Source organism: Nomascus leucogenys, chromosome 22a, assembly GCF_006542625.1.
Source record: "Nomascus leucogenys isolate Asia chromosome 22a, Asia_NLE_v1, whole genome shotgun sequence".
Lineage (NCBI taxonomy): Eukaryota > Metazoa > Chordata > Mammalia > Primates > Hylobatidae > Nomascus > Nomascus leucogenys.
The window spans coordinates 105,665,792-105,684,759 of record NC_044402.1 but is presented as its reverse complement, the minus strand read 5'-3'; the positions used below and the strand labels follow the sequence as shown (position 1 = coordinate 105,684,759).

General features: G+C 38.4%; 1 protein-coding gene across 1 annotated transcript in view; it reads right to left on the bottom strand.

Moving 5' to 3' along the window:
• PARD3B (par-3 family cell polarity regulator beta) overlaps positions 1–18,968 on the bottom strand; it is a 1,081,037-nt gene that overhangs the window by 430,273 nt on the left and 631,796 nt on the right. Inside the window, exons 14-15 of the mRNA XM_030803127.1 lie at positions 11,534–11,633; positions 4,087–4,202 (exon numbers count right to left, since the gene is read on the bottom strand). Of these exons, the coding sequence (XP_030658987.1) occupies positions 4,087–4,202; positions 11,534–11,633 (216 nt within the window). The remainder of the gene's footprint in view (positions 1–4,086; positions 4,203–11,533; positions 11,634–18,968) is intronic.

Genomic DNA, 18,968 nt, shown 5'->3' with positions numbered 1-18,968 from the left:
ACATATCTGTAGTTAATCAATAAACATTTTTGCAAGTAAAGAGAAAAATTTAGAGTCATTGAAAAAGAACTGAAGATTTAATATTGGGGAATCTATTAATTAACTCACTTTTATTTCACTAATAGAATAAAGAACAAAATCCATATTATCAGCCAGTAAGGCCCTTAAAATCACTTACTAAAATTAAACATTCATTCTTGATTTAAAAAAATGATTTAATAAAAAAACTTTTAGGAAGTTAGGAATGCAAAGAAACTTACGTAGCTTGATCAAATGTTTCCATCAGAACTAATATCAAACATTATAATTAATGTGTGTGCTCTCTCTCTCTCTCTCTCTCACACACACACACACACACACACACACACCCCACAGTGGAAGCATTCATGTTTCATCTTTAAACTGATTTTGATTAGCTGATTGTACAGTCCATGCAGGAGAATGAGTACATATGAAGAGCCAAAGTAATTTTACAAAGGAAGAAAAATTAGAGGAAGATTATCCTGTAAGTAATCAAAATAAGAAGTAATAGAGAGATAATTTAAACGGAGTGATGCTGACATGAGATGGACCAACGTATCAACAGAATAGCATGTCTAGAAACCCACACATCTATGTATGTATGCAAATTTACTATTCAATGTGACTGCATTTCAAATTAACAGGGAAAGAATGGAGAAGCCAATACATGTTATTAATAATTTGCTTACTTATGTGAGAAAATTCTTCCATCTCATACCCCATGGATAAAAATATGATAGATTACTAAATATTTTTTAAAGCCTCTAAAAGTACCAGAAGAAAATGAGATAAACATATAACCCAAATGTCACAAAAGAAGAAACGATGAAAATATTTGAGAATAAGACTGAAACCTTTTTTATGATAAGAAATATCACAATCAAACTAAAAAGACAAATAATGGGTTGCAAAAAAATCACTTGCATCCCATGTAACAATATTTTATAAATCAAAGAGGAAAAAATTAACAAATGGTAACATGGCAAAGGCTATAAATAAACAAACTGCAAAATCTTAAACACAAATGACTCAAAAACCCACCAAAACAACAACAAAAGAACTGTCAATGAAGCCCACATTCCATTAAAAGGGGAAGAGTAAAGTAAGCTGTAAATGAAGATTAATGAATGTAACACTATGCAACTATTATAAAGAAATGATATGTGATGTGGACATGTACATAGATGGGGAAGTAACTAGTTCTTTCTAGGAGCACTTACATTTTAAACTATGTTTGTGTCTGATGAATAGGTAAAAGGGATGGGAATAAGGAGGCTTTATTTTTTCTTAATCGGAATTGTCTGTCTTTGAAAATATAAGTGAGAGTAAATAAATGGAAGCCGCTCACCTTTAAAATAGCTTGAGCAGATGAACAATGACTCATTAACATGCAAGTTAAAATACTAGTTTGGTCTTAGTAGCAAATATAAAACAAAAACAAGGGTACTCATAGGACTCATCAGCCTTTGAAGATTCCTACAGACTTTATAAAGTGAGAAATAGCCAATATAAATTAATTATGTAACAAATAGAAGGTTTTTTTAAATTTTGAACCATATGAAAATGCTGGTTTTCCAGGTCAAAAATAGACAGCGCGAATTGTGTATTCATCCTAAACAGGATACTTATTAAGACGTTTTAAAGAATGTTAAAACATTTTAAAGAATCAAGATCCTGCTAGCATTATTCCTATAAACATAGTCACCTACCTTTTGAGCAAATAAATTAATCTCTTACATTGGCCTAGTGCTATACATGGAAAACGAAACTACATACAATAGTCTATTCCTCTAACGAAACAGAAAAGACACTTTCAAATGTTTACTATTGGGGTATCACCTAAGTGAATTTCATATTGAGAAGGTTAACACATTTGTTAGGCTCCCTGATTGTTCTGGGGAGAAGGGATCAAAATGGTACTAGAATGCTGACTGTCAGGGCCCTCTGAAAGACTGTTGGCTTTAGCCTGGTACTTCTTGGAAAGGACCAAAGTTTGATGATTACTCTAAACTTGTTTTTACAGCATGCTATTGAGTATTTCCGCTGCATGGTGCATTTTAGCCAATGCTTTTAGTTTGGTACTAGGGTCCTGAAGAAAATAGCTCACAACCTGACCAATTTTGTAAAATGAATAAACCTTACTATTATTGTTGTCATTTACGGCATATGTATAAAAAAATGCAAAGAATGACTGCTAACTACATATATTTTGCTAGGACTATTTCAGTTTAGAAGGGAAAACTCTAAAAACAGTTTTTGGTAATGAAAATGTAAACAAAACGGCCGGGCGCAGTGGCTCACGCCTGTAATCTCAGCATTTTGGGAGGCCGAGGTGGGTGGATCGCTTCAGGTCAGGAGTTCGAGACCACCCCGGCCAACATGGAGAAACCCTGTCTCTACTAAAAAAAAAAAAAAAAAAAAAAAAAAATTAGCCTGGCGTGGTGGCAGACGCCTGTAATCCAAGCTACTTGCAAAGCTGAGGCAGGAGAATCACTTGAATCCAGGAGGCGGAGGTTGCAGTGAGCCAAGATCGCACCACTGCACTGCACTCCATCCTGGGTGACAGAGCAAGACTCCATCTCAAAAAAAAAAAATAATAATAATAAAATTAAAATGTAAACAAAAATGCTGATTCCGGACATGCCTTAGGTTTTATTTTTTACAGGTTTCATAATATTTTTTCTCTCTTAATTTAAAATGGGTGCTGTTTTTTTCTTTTTAGAACCATAATAGTGGCTGCTTTCATTAAATGAGAAAAACAGAAATATATTTCTCTCCTCAAAAATAAGAGCAGTTTTGATCCATTCATCTTCTTTACAGAGAAATTAGGAAGACAGAACAGGAAATGTTTATCAAGCACTCTATAAAAATGAACAGCTCTTTAAATTATTAGTAATAACCTATGTCACTGTCACAAATTATTCCTTTGGTTTGTCAAAGGTTCACGCTTGAGAAAATACTCTTTCTGACCAGTGCTCAAGACAGCTTCCTTGTTAAGGTTTCTATCTGTCTCTCACTATAGGCAATTACAGCAAATGCATCCCAATCATTTAGTTAATTTATACAAAACAGAATCAATTTCTCTTGTTTCATCATGACTGAACATTTTTCTGAACTCCTGTAAATGAGTAACAGATAAGCACTATTTATCAGATTGTTTGGTGGAGCACGCACTTTTGATTATTCTATTTTCTCATTGTTACTAATGAAATATATAATATGCCTTGAGAAAAAACAATTGCAAAGCTTGGCCTCCAAGCATTCATGAGGCAATGGATATTTTGCTGACAATTTATTGTACCCATACTTTTCTCTAATGCTGTTCTCTCTAAGAGCCCATGGGAGCGCAGTGATGCTCTAGGGTATCTGAGATGTCACAAGGCTTTCAGAACACAGTTAACAGGGGCCCTTGCTCTGCCCTGGCACCCAACAGTCACCAAGAAGTTCCCCATGGTGCTCAGAACCTCAGTGAGGTGGTTCAGGCATGGACACAGGGCACCTTGACACCCTCAGTGTGGCAAGCCCAAGAGACCCTTTTTCCCTCCAGTGTCACAAGATTTGGGGATGGGCATTTAAAAAGCTGAATCTTCTGCACTGCTGCCATCCCTATCCATCACACATGGAGAAGAACAGAAGGAAGTGAAGCACTAAGGCAAAGGATGCCTTGAACCACATGATTTTCCCAGGCTCTGCAACAGGTATGTCCGCACAGAGTGGAAATGCCCGGGCAGAAGCGAGGGTGCAAATGCAAAGGCAGATAGATGAGATAAAGATGCCTCTGGAAGTCAGCTCCTCCAGAAGGAATCATTTTTGTGATCTATGATGGGAGGATAGTTTATAGATCAGTTTGTAAAAATAAATCACTTCTCTTTGTTTCACAAAGTGGGTAATTACAATTAAATGTGTGAAGAGATAGGAAGGTGGGATGGCCATTATCCCTTCCTCCAGGCTTCTGCAGACCTTGTTCCCTGAGGTTTGAGTTGAAGAAACAAAACCAGGACATCTGGGAAGATAAATGGGCTGAGGCTGGAGAGCTGACCTGGATGTCACCTCACCCTTGCTTACCAAGGTCCATGCTCTTCGAGGCTTTCAAATTAATTGATTCAGGCTGCCTGGCCGGTGTCACAGATCTGAAGTTGATGTGCTGATCTGGAAAATATACTGCTGAATCCACCCCAGAGCTGTGGAAGGAAGCCATATGTTGTATTTAGGTTTAGGATAAAATCTTTTAAAAAATGAGGAAGCAGTTCTCATTTTGAACAAAGCCACTCATCACTCTGCGCAGCTCCCAACCACATATTTTCAACTAATTCTTAAATCTCAGGTTTCTTTTATGAGATGTAGCAACTCTGTTTTCATGTATTTTATCACACTGTACAATTTAAATAAAATATTCTCTGGGTAATATCGTGTTTTACTCTTCACTGATTTCTGCTAATTGGGATCCTGCTGTACACTCTATAACTTTAAGTGGGTAAAGAGGGCCTGGAAAACACTAGCACTTCAAAAGATGTCACCAGATATTAGCAGAGCCCTAAAGGAGGTTAAGGGATTTCTGTGGACTAAGCTATGCCTATTTTAAAACACAAGTGAAAGGGTTGTATCCTTTAGAGAAAACCATCCTGTTGAATGACTGATGCCTGTAGGAGTTTGGTTTTCTACTTTATTTAGGTCTTTTTTCTAAAACTAATGCTAACACTAAGCAGTCTGCTCATCAAAAGTGCCAAAAGGAAATAATAGGAAAAGCACAGTTGACAATTTAGACACAAGATACATCAAATGCCCATTATAGTTTTCTTAGTACTTGTAGGCAATCTCAAATAACTTTCTTTCTGCTGAATATTTTATTTATTTTGCTTGAGGATAGAGGGTATTACATAAGAGAATTACAGACAATGACTTAGTTCTTGTTTTAGAAATAAATTATATTTATATAATTTTAATCAGCTAAATTATAGCCATTTTCTCCCCTTGGCACTCTCATCTATTTGGAAAGTAAATATGGTGGCTCATCTCATTATAATTGCTATCCTAATCTCAGATATAGTGAAAATCTACATCACAAAATCTAAAGTATTGATGTTGGGTTTTTCAAACAGTTGAAGTTTGATACTATAAACAACAAAACAATAGCAAAAATAACTGTTTTGAATGAAAATCCTTCTAAAACTACAAGAGAATCTAGAATCTCGACCTGAAATACCAAAATAAGTTTAACCTTTTCTTGAAACTCATCATCCCTTCATATTCAATATTGCTTTCAAGGAATATTAAAATTAGTATGCAGCAATAATAGTACTGCCAAATGAATAAATGAACCTCCCTTTTTATAATGCAGTGGGTAGATTAAGGAAGTACCTGTTTAGCCAGGTGTGGTGGCATGTAACTGTAGTCCCAGTTACTTGGGAGGCTGAGGCTGGAGGATCACTTGAGTCTAGGAGTTTGAGGCTGCAGTGAGCTAAGATCGCACTTCTTCCCTCCAGCCTGGGTGACAAAGGTAGACCTCATCTCCTCCGCCCTCCCCCAGAAAGGAAGTACCCGTGAACCAGCACAGCACTGTGGTGTGTCTGGCCCACTCTAAATCCTGGCTCCAGTACTTACTAGCTGTGTCAACTAAGAGACTCACTGGACCTCTTTGGGCTTCAATTTCCTTATGTATAAAATGAGTAAAATTACACTCTCTACCTCATAGGGTTGTTGAGAGAATAGAATGAGTGAAGATTTGTAAAGCAAGGACATTAGGGTCTGGTACAGAGTATGTGCTATAGAAGCAGATAAATTAGGTAAGTTAACAAATAAGCAGATCAATAAATTGTCCTACTTTTGCTTCTCAAAACACGATAAATTTCTGAGTTTTTCCCATTACCTGTGCTTTTTACAGTTTCTTTGACATCTCTGTTTTTGTCAGACTCTCAGCAAGTCTGTGGCTAGGAGCCCTTTTCTCTTTCTATTTAGAAGGGTGATGTGGTTTGATAGTTAGGAGAGTGGCTCCTGTAGGAACATGTCAGGGTGAGTGGCCTCAGTTTCCTCATCCATAAAATGGATAAGAATAGAATTTATGACTCTTTACAATTTTTGTAAGATATGTAAGTTATGTTATGTATTGAGAAAAGTACCTAGCACACAGTAAGAGCTTGATCAACCTGAGCTATCAATAGTCCTTTTCTTTATTTCTGTAGGTTAGTGTGGTCTTCGAATGAGGGCCTAAGGCATTTGCCAATGAAAAGATTTCACGTGTTTTCATAAACATTTCTCAAGAAGTTTAAATCCTCTCTTTAGAGTTCTGTAGCTTTTTTTTTTTTTCTATTTCTTTCCTGGTGTCTGGGTACATTCTCAATACATGAAGCCATTGATATACAAAGTGTATTAGATATGGTATCTAGTAAGGACAAAATATGCCAATTGTGAACAAAAATCCTGGACCCACTTAGTGTTATTGACACTAGCCTGGCCTAATAGTGATACTTTCATTTTTTCAGCCCATTTTAAAGAAGAATTCTGAGACACTACTGCAAACATGAGCTTTCCCCCTGAGTTTTGGTGTTTGGAAGCATTTGCCTTTAAATGTGTTATTCGACCTTTATTTGCATTGAAGTTTTCCATCCTTTGATCTGTTGTGATGATGTGGGTTTAGTGTCAGAAAGACTCATGGCCTTCATAGAATCAAAAAGTTTAAGAGCCGGAAGAGATTAAAGGTCACCTCATCTCTCAGATAAGACCCCGAGGCTCAAAGAGGAGAGTCGGCGTTCCTAGGTCACACAGCTGGCCAGGGGCAAAGCTGGGACCAGAGCCAGAAGCTCTGGCTGAAATGGTGGCCAGCCTGGGACACAGGTTGTTGCTGATCCCAAATCCGCAAAAATCAAGCCTTTCACTTTTAGTGAAGACTTGCTCACCTTTTATTATGTGGCTTACATTTTAGGTTTGCTTTTGGTTTCAACAGAATGGTGTACATCATGCAATAATAGAAAACTAAATCCTTAATCAAAGCAGTGAAAGCCTCCAGGGAGGAGGTGTAGGACCCTCATTAAAACATAGATCAGATTGCATTTAAAGTGCTCTGCTCAAGGCTGAGAAGCTACCCAACTGAACAATGTGTTGGTGAACCTGATTCATTGTCTTAGATTACCCTCTTAAGCCAGGTGTTAATTCACAAATTAGGAATAAGAGCTCAAATTTTCCCAGACTCTTAGGTAGCAATGATCCCAATCCCCATTTAAAAAGTAAGGTGGCAATGACACTCGATGCAGTAACATCAAGCTAGGATCTGTCTAATAAAGTGAATTTTTATACAAATGTTGGCATATAATCAAGAAGGATCAAAGAAATAAAAGGCTGCACTGTACATATGAATGTAACAAATGCTTTTATGTACACATCTGATTATGTCCTTTAAATTGATCATAATGAGATATCTACATATCTATCTATATACATACACATATATGTTACCATCATTTTGATTGTGACCAAGTGTACACTTTGAAAACGTTTCATAAAAGGGCCCCCTTTGCTGTGGTACAAAATGGAAATAAGGCAAAATAAGGCTGATATCAGACTGATGGATATTAAGGAGGCAAGTGAGCGTAATATAAGTCATAGGATTAGAGCCAATATGGGCATATAGAGCACCTGAATAATGAGTGAGTGCAGTATTGAGTTAGTTCATGTGAAAATATTTTAGACATGTAAGTTAGACTAGTAAAATGGTTTGTAACTTTATGCTACATATCTCGAGTGTTTGGAATAAGAGGGTGACACAGTGATTAACTATAAAATACGACATTTTAATTTTGAAGGGAGTTAGCATGTGCTCATGGCTGAGTGGGCTGCAGTGAAGGCTGTGGGAAGCTGGAAGTTGACAGCAGGCCAAAGACATGTCTTAGATAAAGGCCGTGTTTTCAGCATGAACAACCAGAGAATCTACCAAATAGATACTCGACATCAAATTATGCTGCCTAATGAATAAGTAAGGGTAGCATGAAACATATGCCAGTGTTTGACTATGGTGACAAACCAGGAATGTGAAAGACATATAAAAGCCAACAATGAATGTTCAAGAACTGTCTGAGGTGAAAAGATGGGGGATGAAGATTTTGAGAGGCAAGACAAAAACCATGATGTCTCAAGTCTCAGGTGTGCACGGACGGACTTCAACAATTGGCTTCTATGAGTGAGAGTAGTTTCAGGTACGTGTGTGAAGAAACAGACAGAGAGAGACAGAGAGAGAAACAGAATATGAACATGTGGGGAATAGCCCAATGTTGTCTAAACTGTTAATAATATTCGATATATTCTGTCTGCTGCTGATTTAGCTTCAACTCTGCCTGAGATCTCACAGTAAGTTTATTTCCTTTATATTTATTTATTACTTAGACCCAGATATTATAAACTTTTCTGTAATAATCATTGCATAATAGTAAGAATAGGTTGAGCAATTTCCTGATTTCATTTTGTACAGGCATTAAGTTTGATCAAATTTGTTTTTCATTCCTCACGCCATAGCAGTTTTCTCTTTTACAAGATTAGCCTCACCCCTCCAACACCCTTTTTTCCTTTGAGAAGGCTTTTACTTTTTTTTTTTTTTTTTGAAAGGCAGAAGGCAGGACAGCCTTTCTTGCTCAGTCCTCCTGGCTCCCTTCCAGTCCTTCCTCCATCCCAAGTTTCACACATCCAACCCCTGCTGCTGCTGGTCACCTAGGCAACGCAGCAGCTTGCAGGATGGTGCAGGTCACACGATCCTAGGAGGGGAGAGTTTCATGGCTTGAGACTTGTTCCTTCTATTTTTAAAATATCTCTGCCTTTTCTTCTCCACCCGTGCTTCTGATCCCTCCGTCCAGGCCCTGCTCTTCTCTTGCTAGTCCCAAGTCTGAATGGCCTCCTTGTCTATGATGGCTTCTGCCATTCTCTCCATCCTCCATCACTGAAACTGCTCTGCCTGATACTGTCATCTCCAGGCTCAAAGCACTTCAATGCTTCTCCACTGCTCTCTGGAGAAGCATGGCACCCATGGAGCAGGGCAGACAATGCCCTTCCCATTGATTCTTCCCTGAGATACCACAAGCTTTAGCCACACTGAACACACTCTGCATTCTTCTCTCCCATCACCTGGTTTCCTTAACCTAAACTGCCCTTCCCGCCACTTCTCTGTCCAGAGAGCTTTCTTCCGTTTTCCAAGAAACTGCTTAAACACTACTCTCCTGTGAAAACTTACTTGACAACTCCAGGCAAAGTTAGTGGCTTCTTCCTCTAGGCTCCCATTGCATTTTGTATCTAATGCTTAGCTGGCTGCATCCTAATTATCTGTGTGTCTGTCTCTTTAAGAGGATGCTGCATTTCTTGCAGGCAGGGATGCTTTCCAATCCATTTGAGTTCTTTCTATAGTGTCTGGCTCAGAGCTCCAGAAATACTTTTGAATGGATGAGCAAGTGAATGAATGACTTAATAACCAAATACTGCAGAGTGGAAAAGACGAATGAAGTCTAAGACAATGTCATACTTTTGACTGAAAGATTACTGTTGATGATTAAGAGAGCAGTTCTAATAAAGAAGTGAGAACAGAGGCCTAAAACACAGGGACTAGGAAGGGAGAGAGTGAAAAGAACATGGAAGTTACTAGTTCATACCATGTAATGAAGATTTACAGCAGCGAGGACCAATATAAACTTTTTTCTCTCCCCAATTCACAAAGGAATGGCTTTGCAGAAAAGGGAAAGAAAGAAATCCATGGAGACTTTGAAGCCAAAAAGGCAGCTGCTAAATCCCTGGTGATCTCTGAACCACCTCTCTCCCTTGAAGGTTTCTCATCTGAGTGCTTCTCTCTAGCCTCCCCTGCACAGATGCTCAGTACCTCTGACTGCAATTGCCCTAAAAGGTATGCAAAGAGCCCTGGCTTCCAGGGAATATCAAACCTCTTCCATTCACCCGATCCATGTTATACACACACAAAAAACCCAGGTTTCATTCTGTGTATTACCTGCGAAAACCCTACAATAAGATTGACTATCTACCAAATGAAGTCTGCATACCTTATTCTCGCACTCTGGGCTTTATCATTTGGCTGAACAGCCCCAAGTTGTGCAAATCAATTTACTCTCCCATCTCTATGCTGTTTCTTCTGCTGCCCTTCCCTCCCGAAATGCCCTTTCTTCCTGGGCTCATCTCATGTCCACCTGCTATTCATGAGTTAGGGTTCAGCTCAAATGACACTTTTACCATAGCATTTTTCCTGATTCCTTTATCTGGAGGCATTCTCCTCTGCCTCAGATGCCCAGAGCATTTTATCCACATCTTCTGGCAAATATCACTTGGAACCCTTATGTTCCAGTCGTCCCATGAGTCTACCTGTCAGCCTACCAGCTTCCTGAAGACAGGGTTTATATCTGATTCAGCTTTGCACCATTCCAAACATTTTGCACATATATACAGGATAAACAGTAAGGTAGAACAAATGAAATTATGTTTTAAATGGCTTTTTTTTTATGCCACCAAACTGTCATTTTCAATTCAGAATCGAGGCAGGCAATGGAAATGAGTGGACAAAATTAAATAGGTCCACATTTTCTTTTATGAAACCCCTAGAGATACTGATCTAGAATATTATTACCATTATCAACCTAGTTCACGAAACCGTAGTTAGCAAGATAACTGACTTCAAAAGTATAAGAATCAGAGATAGCTAAATATAGGTGAGCTTCCACCTAATAGAGTTAGATATACTCTAGGCATGCTGCTTTATTTTTAGCAGACTGTATTAAAAAACATAATAGGAATGACACTAGCATTGCTGCAAGAAAAATGAAGAAATTTCACAGGATTATCATGGGACACAGAATGGAATAAAATACACAGTTTCTAACAGCCATAATAAATACAGAAAATAGCAAAGGGACAATTTAATGATTTTTAAAACTCATCAGAAGAACAAAATCTATGAATTCCCCTCGTCAAATAGTACATATGCTTAGTAAATCTCTCTCATGCTTGTGTGATTCTAAAAATTATTGATTTTTTTTAGTTTCTATTACAGAATGGATATAATATTGGGTACCCTCTTCAATATTTTAGATTATATATGGCGTTGCTTTAATTTTTAGATTACATTAACTTTCTTGGAACATCTATTTTTAAAATACCTCTAGGGCTTGCAAATTACTAATAAAAACCCATAAGCTTCCTATTTTCTCAGTTTTGTTTTATACCTTCCCATGTCACTTTTCTTTGAGCTCCACGGCTCTAGTTTTTAAATTTGTCAAAGAAAGTTCAGCCATTTTCTTAAATATTTTAATAATTTAAGGTGAACCTTAACAAATACCAGGAAGCAAAATATGCCCAATCTAAGCTATTAGCTATGAGAAAGTTTCACTGAAGCTTTTGCTGGAAAGGAATTATAGATACTATAAGATTTCCATTCCAGAAAGAAATAGAGTTAAAATAAGTTTGCTGAATAAGGTTGCTGAGTTCTCCCAGAAAAACAATAACAAGCAGCATTTACGATATATCATTTTATCAATACCTGTGGCTGTAATCTTCGAGGCCCAATTCCAGAGCAGAATGTGGTGTTGGAGAAGGTGGAACTTCACTCTCGGCCCATCCGTCATTGGGCAGCAATAGGTCTATAAACAAAGAACAAATGAAGCTGTATAAAGCGGAAGCAGAACCATTCGATGCCTGGTTTGGTTTCAGTATCTCTCTCTCAGACGCAGTTTTAGCCAACACATAAACCAGCCCTGAAATAAATAAGTTCTCACACAGAACTGAAGGATCCTTATGAGAATGAATACCGCTTGTATGAGGAAATCTAAGCCTGCTAATACGTTTTTACACTGGTGACCTGCAGGTAACCCCTAGCAAACCCACTCCACACATCTTGACTACCTTTTCCCATCAACAAAAGGCTGACACATACTCATTACCTGTGATTTGTGGAAGATTAACAAAGTCATCTGTTTTACGGCTTAACATTTTTGTAAACAAGACTCTATAGTGAATACTCCGGATTATATGGTGATTAAAGCATTTGCTTCAGTAGCAAAAACTTCTTTTAAAAAATCATGAGATATAGTATATCTGTTCACCATTTAGACATAGTGGAGGTAAACACACACACACACACGCACACACACACACACACACACGTTCTCCCTTTTTTTCTATCTGTGCCATAATGGAGACACCTGAGTTTAAGGCCTTATAAGGAAAAGACAGGGGTCTAAATCCTGGTTTTCCCACCTACTAAAAATGTATACTTTTCCAGTTTGTTCTGTACTAGAAGAATAGACATGTATGACTAATATTACCACAACTAACGCATAAGGTTGTTGAGATCTTATTGTATAGCAGACATATTAAGCCTTGTACATTACTTCATTGAATGCTCATAATTACTAACCATATTCACTAGTGTATGAAAAGCATTATATAACATCGTGGTAAAGTGCATGGTTTTTGGAGCAAGATTGCCATGTTTCCAACCCTACTGCTGTGTGAACTTGGCGAATTACTCAACTCTTCCAAGCCTCAGTTTTTAAAGCCATCAAGTGGCAACAAGAATACCTTTACTGGAGGAATATGAGAATTAAATTTTATATATATATATATATGTATATATATTTATTATTTTTTTTGAGATGGAGTCTCGCTCTGTCACCCAGGCTGGAGTGCAGTGGCATGATCTTGGTTCACTGCAAGCTCTGCCTCCCGGGTTCATGCCATTCTCCTGCTTCAGCCTCCCAAATAGCTGGGACTACAGGTGCTCGCCACCACGCCTGGCTAATTTTTTGTATATTTAGTAGAGACAGGGTTTCACCATGTTAGCCAGGATGGTCTTGATCTCCTGACCTCGTGATCCACTCACATCCACCTCCCAAAGTGCTGGGATTACAGGTGTGAGCCACCGTGCCCGGCCAAAGTAAATTATATTTAAGCAGTGATTTGTAAATGCAAACTGTTAACAGAGGATTATTATTCCATAGATTGTAAGTTCTACTTGTATCTATTACAGTGACATATTTGATAAGATGTGTACCTGATTTGTCCCTGAATGACAGAATAAGAGACAAATCTCTCTACCCTTGAGAACTGCTGTTGGTGATAAAACCTGCTTTGGCTTGTCCACATGCTGGATATGATGGTGAATTTTATATGTCAACTTGACTGGGCCACAGGGTACCTAGATATTATTCTGGGAGTTTCTGTGAGGGTGTTTTTAAACAAGATTAACATTTAAATAAGTAGACTGTCCTCTCTAATGGGGTGGGCCTTGTCTAATCACTTGAAGGCATGAATAGAACAAAAAAGATTGCCTCTCTCCTGAATAAGAGAGAATTCCCCCTGCCTGAGTGACTTTGACATGGGACATTGGCTTTTTTCTATCTTCAGACCCAAACAGAAACATCAGTTCTTCCTGAGTCTCAAGCCCGTTTGTCTTCAGACTGAAACCACGCCATCAGCTTTTCTGGTTCTCAGGCCTTCAGACTCAAACTGCACCGTCAACTCTTCTGCAACCCCAGCTTGCTGACTCATCCTGCAGATCCTGGGATGTGCCTGTCTCCATGGCCATGTGAGCCAATTCCTTATCATAAATCTGTTCACACACACACACACACACACACACACACACCACACTTGGTTTTGTTTCTCTGCAGAATCCTGATAAATACACAAGGCAAGGACTTGCTCCAAGCTCTGCCCCAGGCACTAGACTGATGTGGAGGTAGTTGTAGCACAGCTGACACGCCCCTGGGAATGAAGCTTGAAGCAGATCTGCTAAGTAGGTGACCAGGGGGAAAGGAGCACAAGGGCAGCGCCTGCACTGTGCCCCTGCACCACCTCCAACCCTAGGGGCCCATTGATTTGTTAGTGGTGGCAGCAGTCAGGCATTCAAGACTTGCTAAGAGAAACAGAGCAGAAGGACTGTAATGTAAATTGGGGGCAATGGACATCCTGGGACAAATTCCTTTCTGCTGGCTCTCATCTTCTATCCTCTATCTCTCAGTCCATCTTCCACAGTGTTGGCGAACATATTTGTGATCACGTAACTTGTTGCTCAAAATCACTTCAGCTGCACACATTGCCTACGGAATAAAGGTCTACGATCCTGGCAAACAACTTTATCTCCTATTATCTGTTAGCTTACCATTCCCTGACAACACCCCTGGGTGTTCCTGCCTCAGTATCTTTGCTTATGTAACTGCAAAACCTACTCTACCTGTCAAAGTCCTACCCTTCTCCCACAGTCCATCCAAATATCACTTTTACTATGAAGCCTTCGCTGTTGCCAAGGATCTGTCACTTTTATAACAGTGGCCAAGAAGACCAGTGCCCCCTCTATCTGTGCTCTTCCTCTCTTCCTGGGCATACAGCTGGACACCATTGCTAGGGCCTCTTTGTCCCTAGCCTAGTTCTTGCTAATGGAATGTGGGCTGCTATGATAAATGTCATTCCCAGTACCAGTGGTTATGAGAGGGTGCACCTTCCTCACTCTCTCTTCCTTTCCCCAACTATATCACGCCAGGTGACAAGGTGCCCAGCCACCAGTGGAAGGAGCCTAGGTCCTGTAATCACTGCATGGAGCACAGCTGCCAAACCTCATTGTGCAGTGATAGGACCAAGAAATAGACTTTCACTGTCTTTATCTATCCAGTGACACTTTAGGTTTATCTATTACTTAATATTATGTAAAGTAATTCTTGGAGAGCATTTATCAAATGCCACTTTTGCAATAAACTATGTATGTATTTATTGTTCTATCAAGCTATTATCTATTTATCTATGCCTATTTCTTTTACTAGACTGTAGATAACTTTCTCCTCGTGTTCCTCTTTCTCATTTTTCCATGTCTTCTACAGCCTCTTCTCTGGCTAGTTTTACTACAATCATTAAATTTAATGTTTATTACACTCATGTGAACCATTTATGGTTCTTCATGTGTTTATGTGTTTTTATGTGTGTTTTTTAAAAGTGGTGATCGGTGCAGAGGTAAGTATCTTGTTTGTTGAGGTAAGTATCTTATTTGTTGACTCTCTATCCTTGTTACTTTTTTTTTTTGTTTGTTTTTTGAGACAGAGTCTCACTCTGTCACCAAGGCTGGAGTGCAGTGGTCTGATCTTGGCTCACTGCAAGCTCCGCCTCCCGGGTTCAAGCCATTCTCCTGCCTCAGCCTCCCGAGTAGCTGGGACTACAGGCGCTTGCCACCAAGCCCAGCTAATTTTTTGTATTTTAAGTAGAGAGGGGGTTTCACTGTGTTAGCCAGGATGATCTTGATCTCCTGACTTCATGATCCGCCCACCTTGGCCTCCCAAAGTGCTGGGATTACAGGCGTAAGCCACCACGCCTGGCCCCTTGTTACATTTTTTAAACAACATATTCAGATGCTGTAAGGAATTTTTATTTTCCTCTGGGCCCAAACACCTTTGTTAAGCCCTTGTTTCAGTGTAAAAGTCTGGAATTCTTATCTCCTATAATAATATTTCTGGATTTCATTGAGTGTACGAGGTACAGTCTTCTTGATGGTCATTTCATATATATCTATCCCTGTAAATGTTGACACGGCACTCCCTGTAGTCATTACTTCATTGATGGCCAAATGGCTCTTCTTTTTAATTATCATCTTTTGTTGTTATTTGTGTTGTGGGATCTATCCTACCAAGGCCACATCAGAAAAGAATGAGTAAAAGAGATTGTAACTTTAGACAAGAGGTCAGCAAACTATGGCCCTGGTCCAAAACCAGCTTGCCACCTGCCTTTGCAAATAAAGTTTTACTGAACAGCCATGCCTATTTGTTTATGTATTGTCCATGAGTGCTTCTGCTCTACAATGGCAGAATTGAGTGGTGACAGAGACCTACAGTCCAAAACCTGAAGCACTTACTATCTTGCACTTTAAGGACAAAGTTTTTTGACCCCTGCTTCAGACTGTTCTTAAGGACAATAATACTACTGCATTCACCACTCCCGATAGTGTTTTCTGCACAATGGAGGTATCCAATAAACATTAGCCAAATTGAAACGTATAATTCAATCTTGGATAGTCATTCCAGACGTAGTGCTTTACATGCTATAGAGGGGTAGATACATGCTGGTCCCCAGAAAGATACACATTAAAAATAATTCTACTATGATGTGTCTCAGAGGACCCCAGGGAATATGGATCCAGAGAGATAGGTCACAGAACCACAACCTCTGATTTGAGATGGAGATGAAAGGCCTAACCCCGTGGGTGATGCTGGGTGACTTCAGGGCAGTGGGAGCCTAAGACAGGAGTGCACTTGAGCTGAAAGAGGAGAAGCAGGAGAAGAGCTATATGGGGGAGACAAGGGCAGTGAAATGAGAGGTAATGCTAACCAGAGGCAAACTGCATGAGGCGATTCCTCGGCCCAGGGTAAGATCTGCCAGCAAGATTCCTCAGAAAATACAGTGTCGGTGCATTTCATTACCATTCAAATGCTTAATAGGATTTTATAGGAAGCCCTTGGGACACAGCCTCCATCCCTATTACCATCTTGAAGCACCACACTTATTTCACTACCGGCATTGCTAGCAATTCTTCAATACAAATGTGAATTTTCTGGTGTTACGATTTCTACAAACATTAGTTCTAAAAATGCCTTTTTTTCTGTGTAACAGCTTGACAGGAATAAAAAAAATAAAAACCAAGAACTGTGGGTGGTATGTGCTATTATTACAAAAATAAATGGAACACAGAATATCAACATTGGATTTTTAAATACACAAAGGAAAGGAAAAAGGAAAGAAAAAAAAAAGTCAATGTTTTGGCTGTAACAGCTCCTCTCCTCACTAGACATTACATTTTGTCAAGTTAATCTTGTTTTTCTAAAGAAGATCCTTGAAAAAACTGGTAGTGGCAATCAACATTCAGGTTTTATAAGCCTTAGTGGCCTGTTACCACCTGACATGGATCTGAAACTCAGAACTCCCAATAGTTCCCTAAATATAAAATGCCATTAATATTACAAAGAGGTGATGGCAATGATACTCTTTTATAGCATCATATTTATATATTCTGCTATAATTTTTTGGTCTCTAAATCAGTAGGCTTACATAAAAAGTAAGAAAATTTCATCTACTGGCCACTAACAATGAAAATGTAATGAGTCTGTGTTTTGATAGGCCTAAATTTTATAATCTAGTGTGGTAGCACAGATCCACAAAGAAAATATAATAATAGATTTTCTCTACTTTTGAAAAAATAATGTTTAATGGAGTCACTTCGGAAGAAAGAGAAACAGGAAACATGTAGATAGTTAATTTATATATTTTTTTCACTGATGTAAAAATTGTTCTAACTAAATCTACGTCCTGGGAAGAAAAGAACAGACAAAATCTCCCAGTAGTGTCTGAGGCTGCTTGTGCCCAAAGGACTCTATTTGTACAGAAGATATACAAAGTCTGAACATTCTATTGAAGTTCCAAACCAAATTATTATTGTATTGTATTTTTAGCATGTGCTTGGAATGGATTTTCTTATTTATTTTTTTTTCTGGGTGTATCCTTACACATTAACTACTTCTATGGTTTCATTAGTTTAGCCTTTGCTATTCTTTGCAGAGATATTATTCCATGTACTTAAGTATCTCAATGTCTTCTGAAAATACATTGTGTGTCACTTAAGGAGGCTATATTCTGAGAAAAGCTTCATTAGGCAATTTTGTCCTTGCATCAACATCATAGCGTACTTACTCAAACCTAGAAGGATTAGCTTACTCTGGTAAGCTCTGTGGTATAGCCTATTATTGCTCCTAAGCTACAATCCTGTATAGCATTTACTGAACACTATACGCAATTATAACACAATGGTATTTGTGTATCTAAACAGAAAAGCTACAGTGAAAATACAGTATAAAAGATAAAAATTGGTACACCTGCTTAGGACACTTACCATGAATGGAGCTTTCAGGACTGGCAGTTGCTCTGGGTGAGTCAGTGAGTGAGGATGAGTAAATCTGAAGGCCTAGAACACTATTGTACCCTACTATAGACATTACAGACACAATGCACTTAGGCTACACTACATTTCTAAAAAATATTTTCTTTCCTCAATCTCAGTAACTTTGTTACTTTATAAATTTTAATTTAACTTTTTGAATCTTTTGTAATAACAGCTTAAAACACAAACACATTGTACAGCTGTAGAAACATATTTTTTCTTTATATCTTTATTCTATAAGCTTTTTCTATTATACTTTTTTTTTTAACCTTTTAAACTTTTTTGGTAAAACCTGAGACACAAACACACGTTAGCCTAGGCCTAGATAGGGTCAGGATCATCAATATCACTGTCTTCCACCTTCACATCTTATCCCACTGGAAGGTCTTCAGGGGCAATAACAGACAGAGAGCTGTCATTTCCTATGATAACAACGCCTTCTTCTGGATACCTCCTAAAGGAACTGCCTGAGGCTGTTTACAGTTACCTTTTTTAAAAAATAAGTAGAAGTGTACTCTAAAATGATGATAAAAATTATAGTATAGCATTAGGAATTTTTCAGCTCCATTATAATCTTTACGGGACTACCATGATATATGCGGTCTGTTGTTGACCAAAATGTCATTATGTGGCACATAACTGTATTTTATAGATACTAAAAATGAAACAAAAGGTACTTAGTGTTCATTTAGATGTCATTGGCATAACTAGGAATTAAACTCTAGACTTAGTAGACACCGGGCCACATGTTGCTAGAGAATTAAATGACAATCAAGTTATATAAAATCTAGATATTTTAATACAGATGTCCACATTCGTGATCATAAGGTAGAAAGAAGGCTGTTTTATTTTGCAGAAAACTTGCCATTCCTTTCCCAGGCTCTTTTGCTACTGCAATTTAAGATTTCAGAAGGCAATCTTGTTCTGTCAAGAAAACTTTTAATTTCTGTTTTTTCTTTGAAACAGAGTCTCCTTGCTCTGTCACCCAGGCTAGAGGACAGTG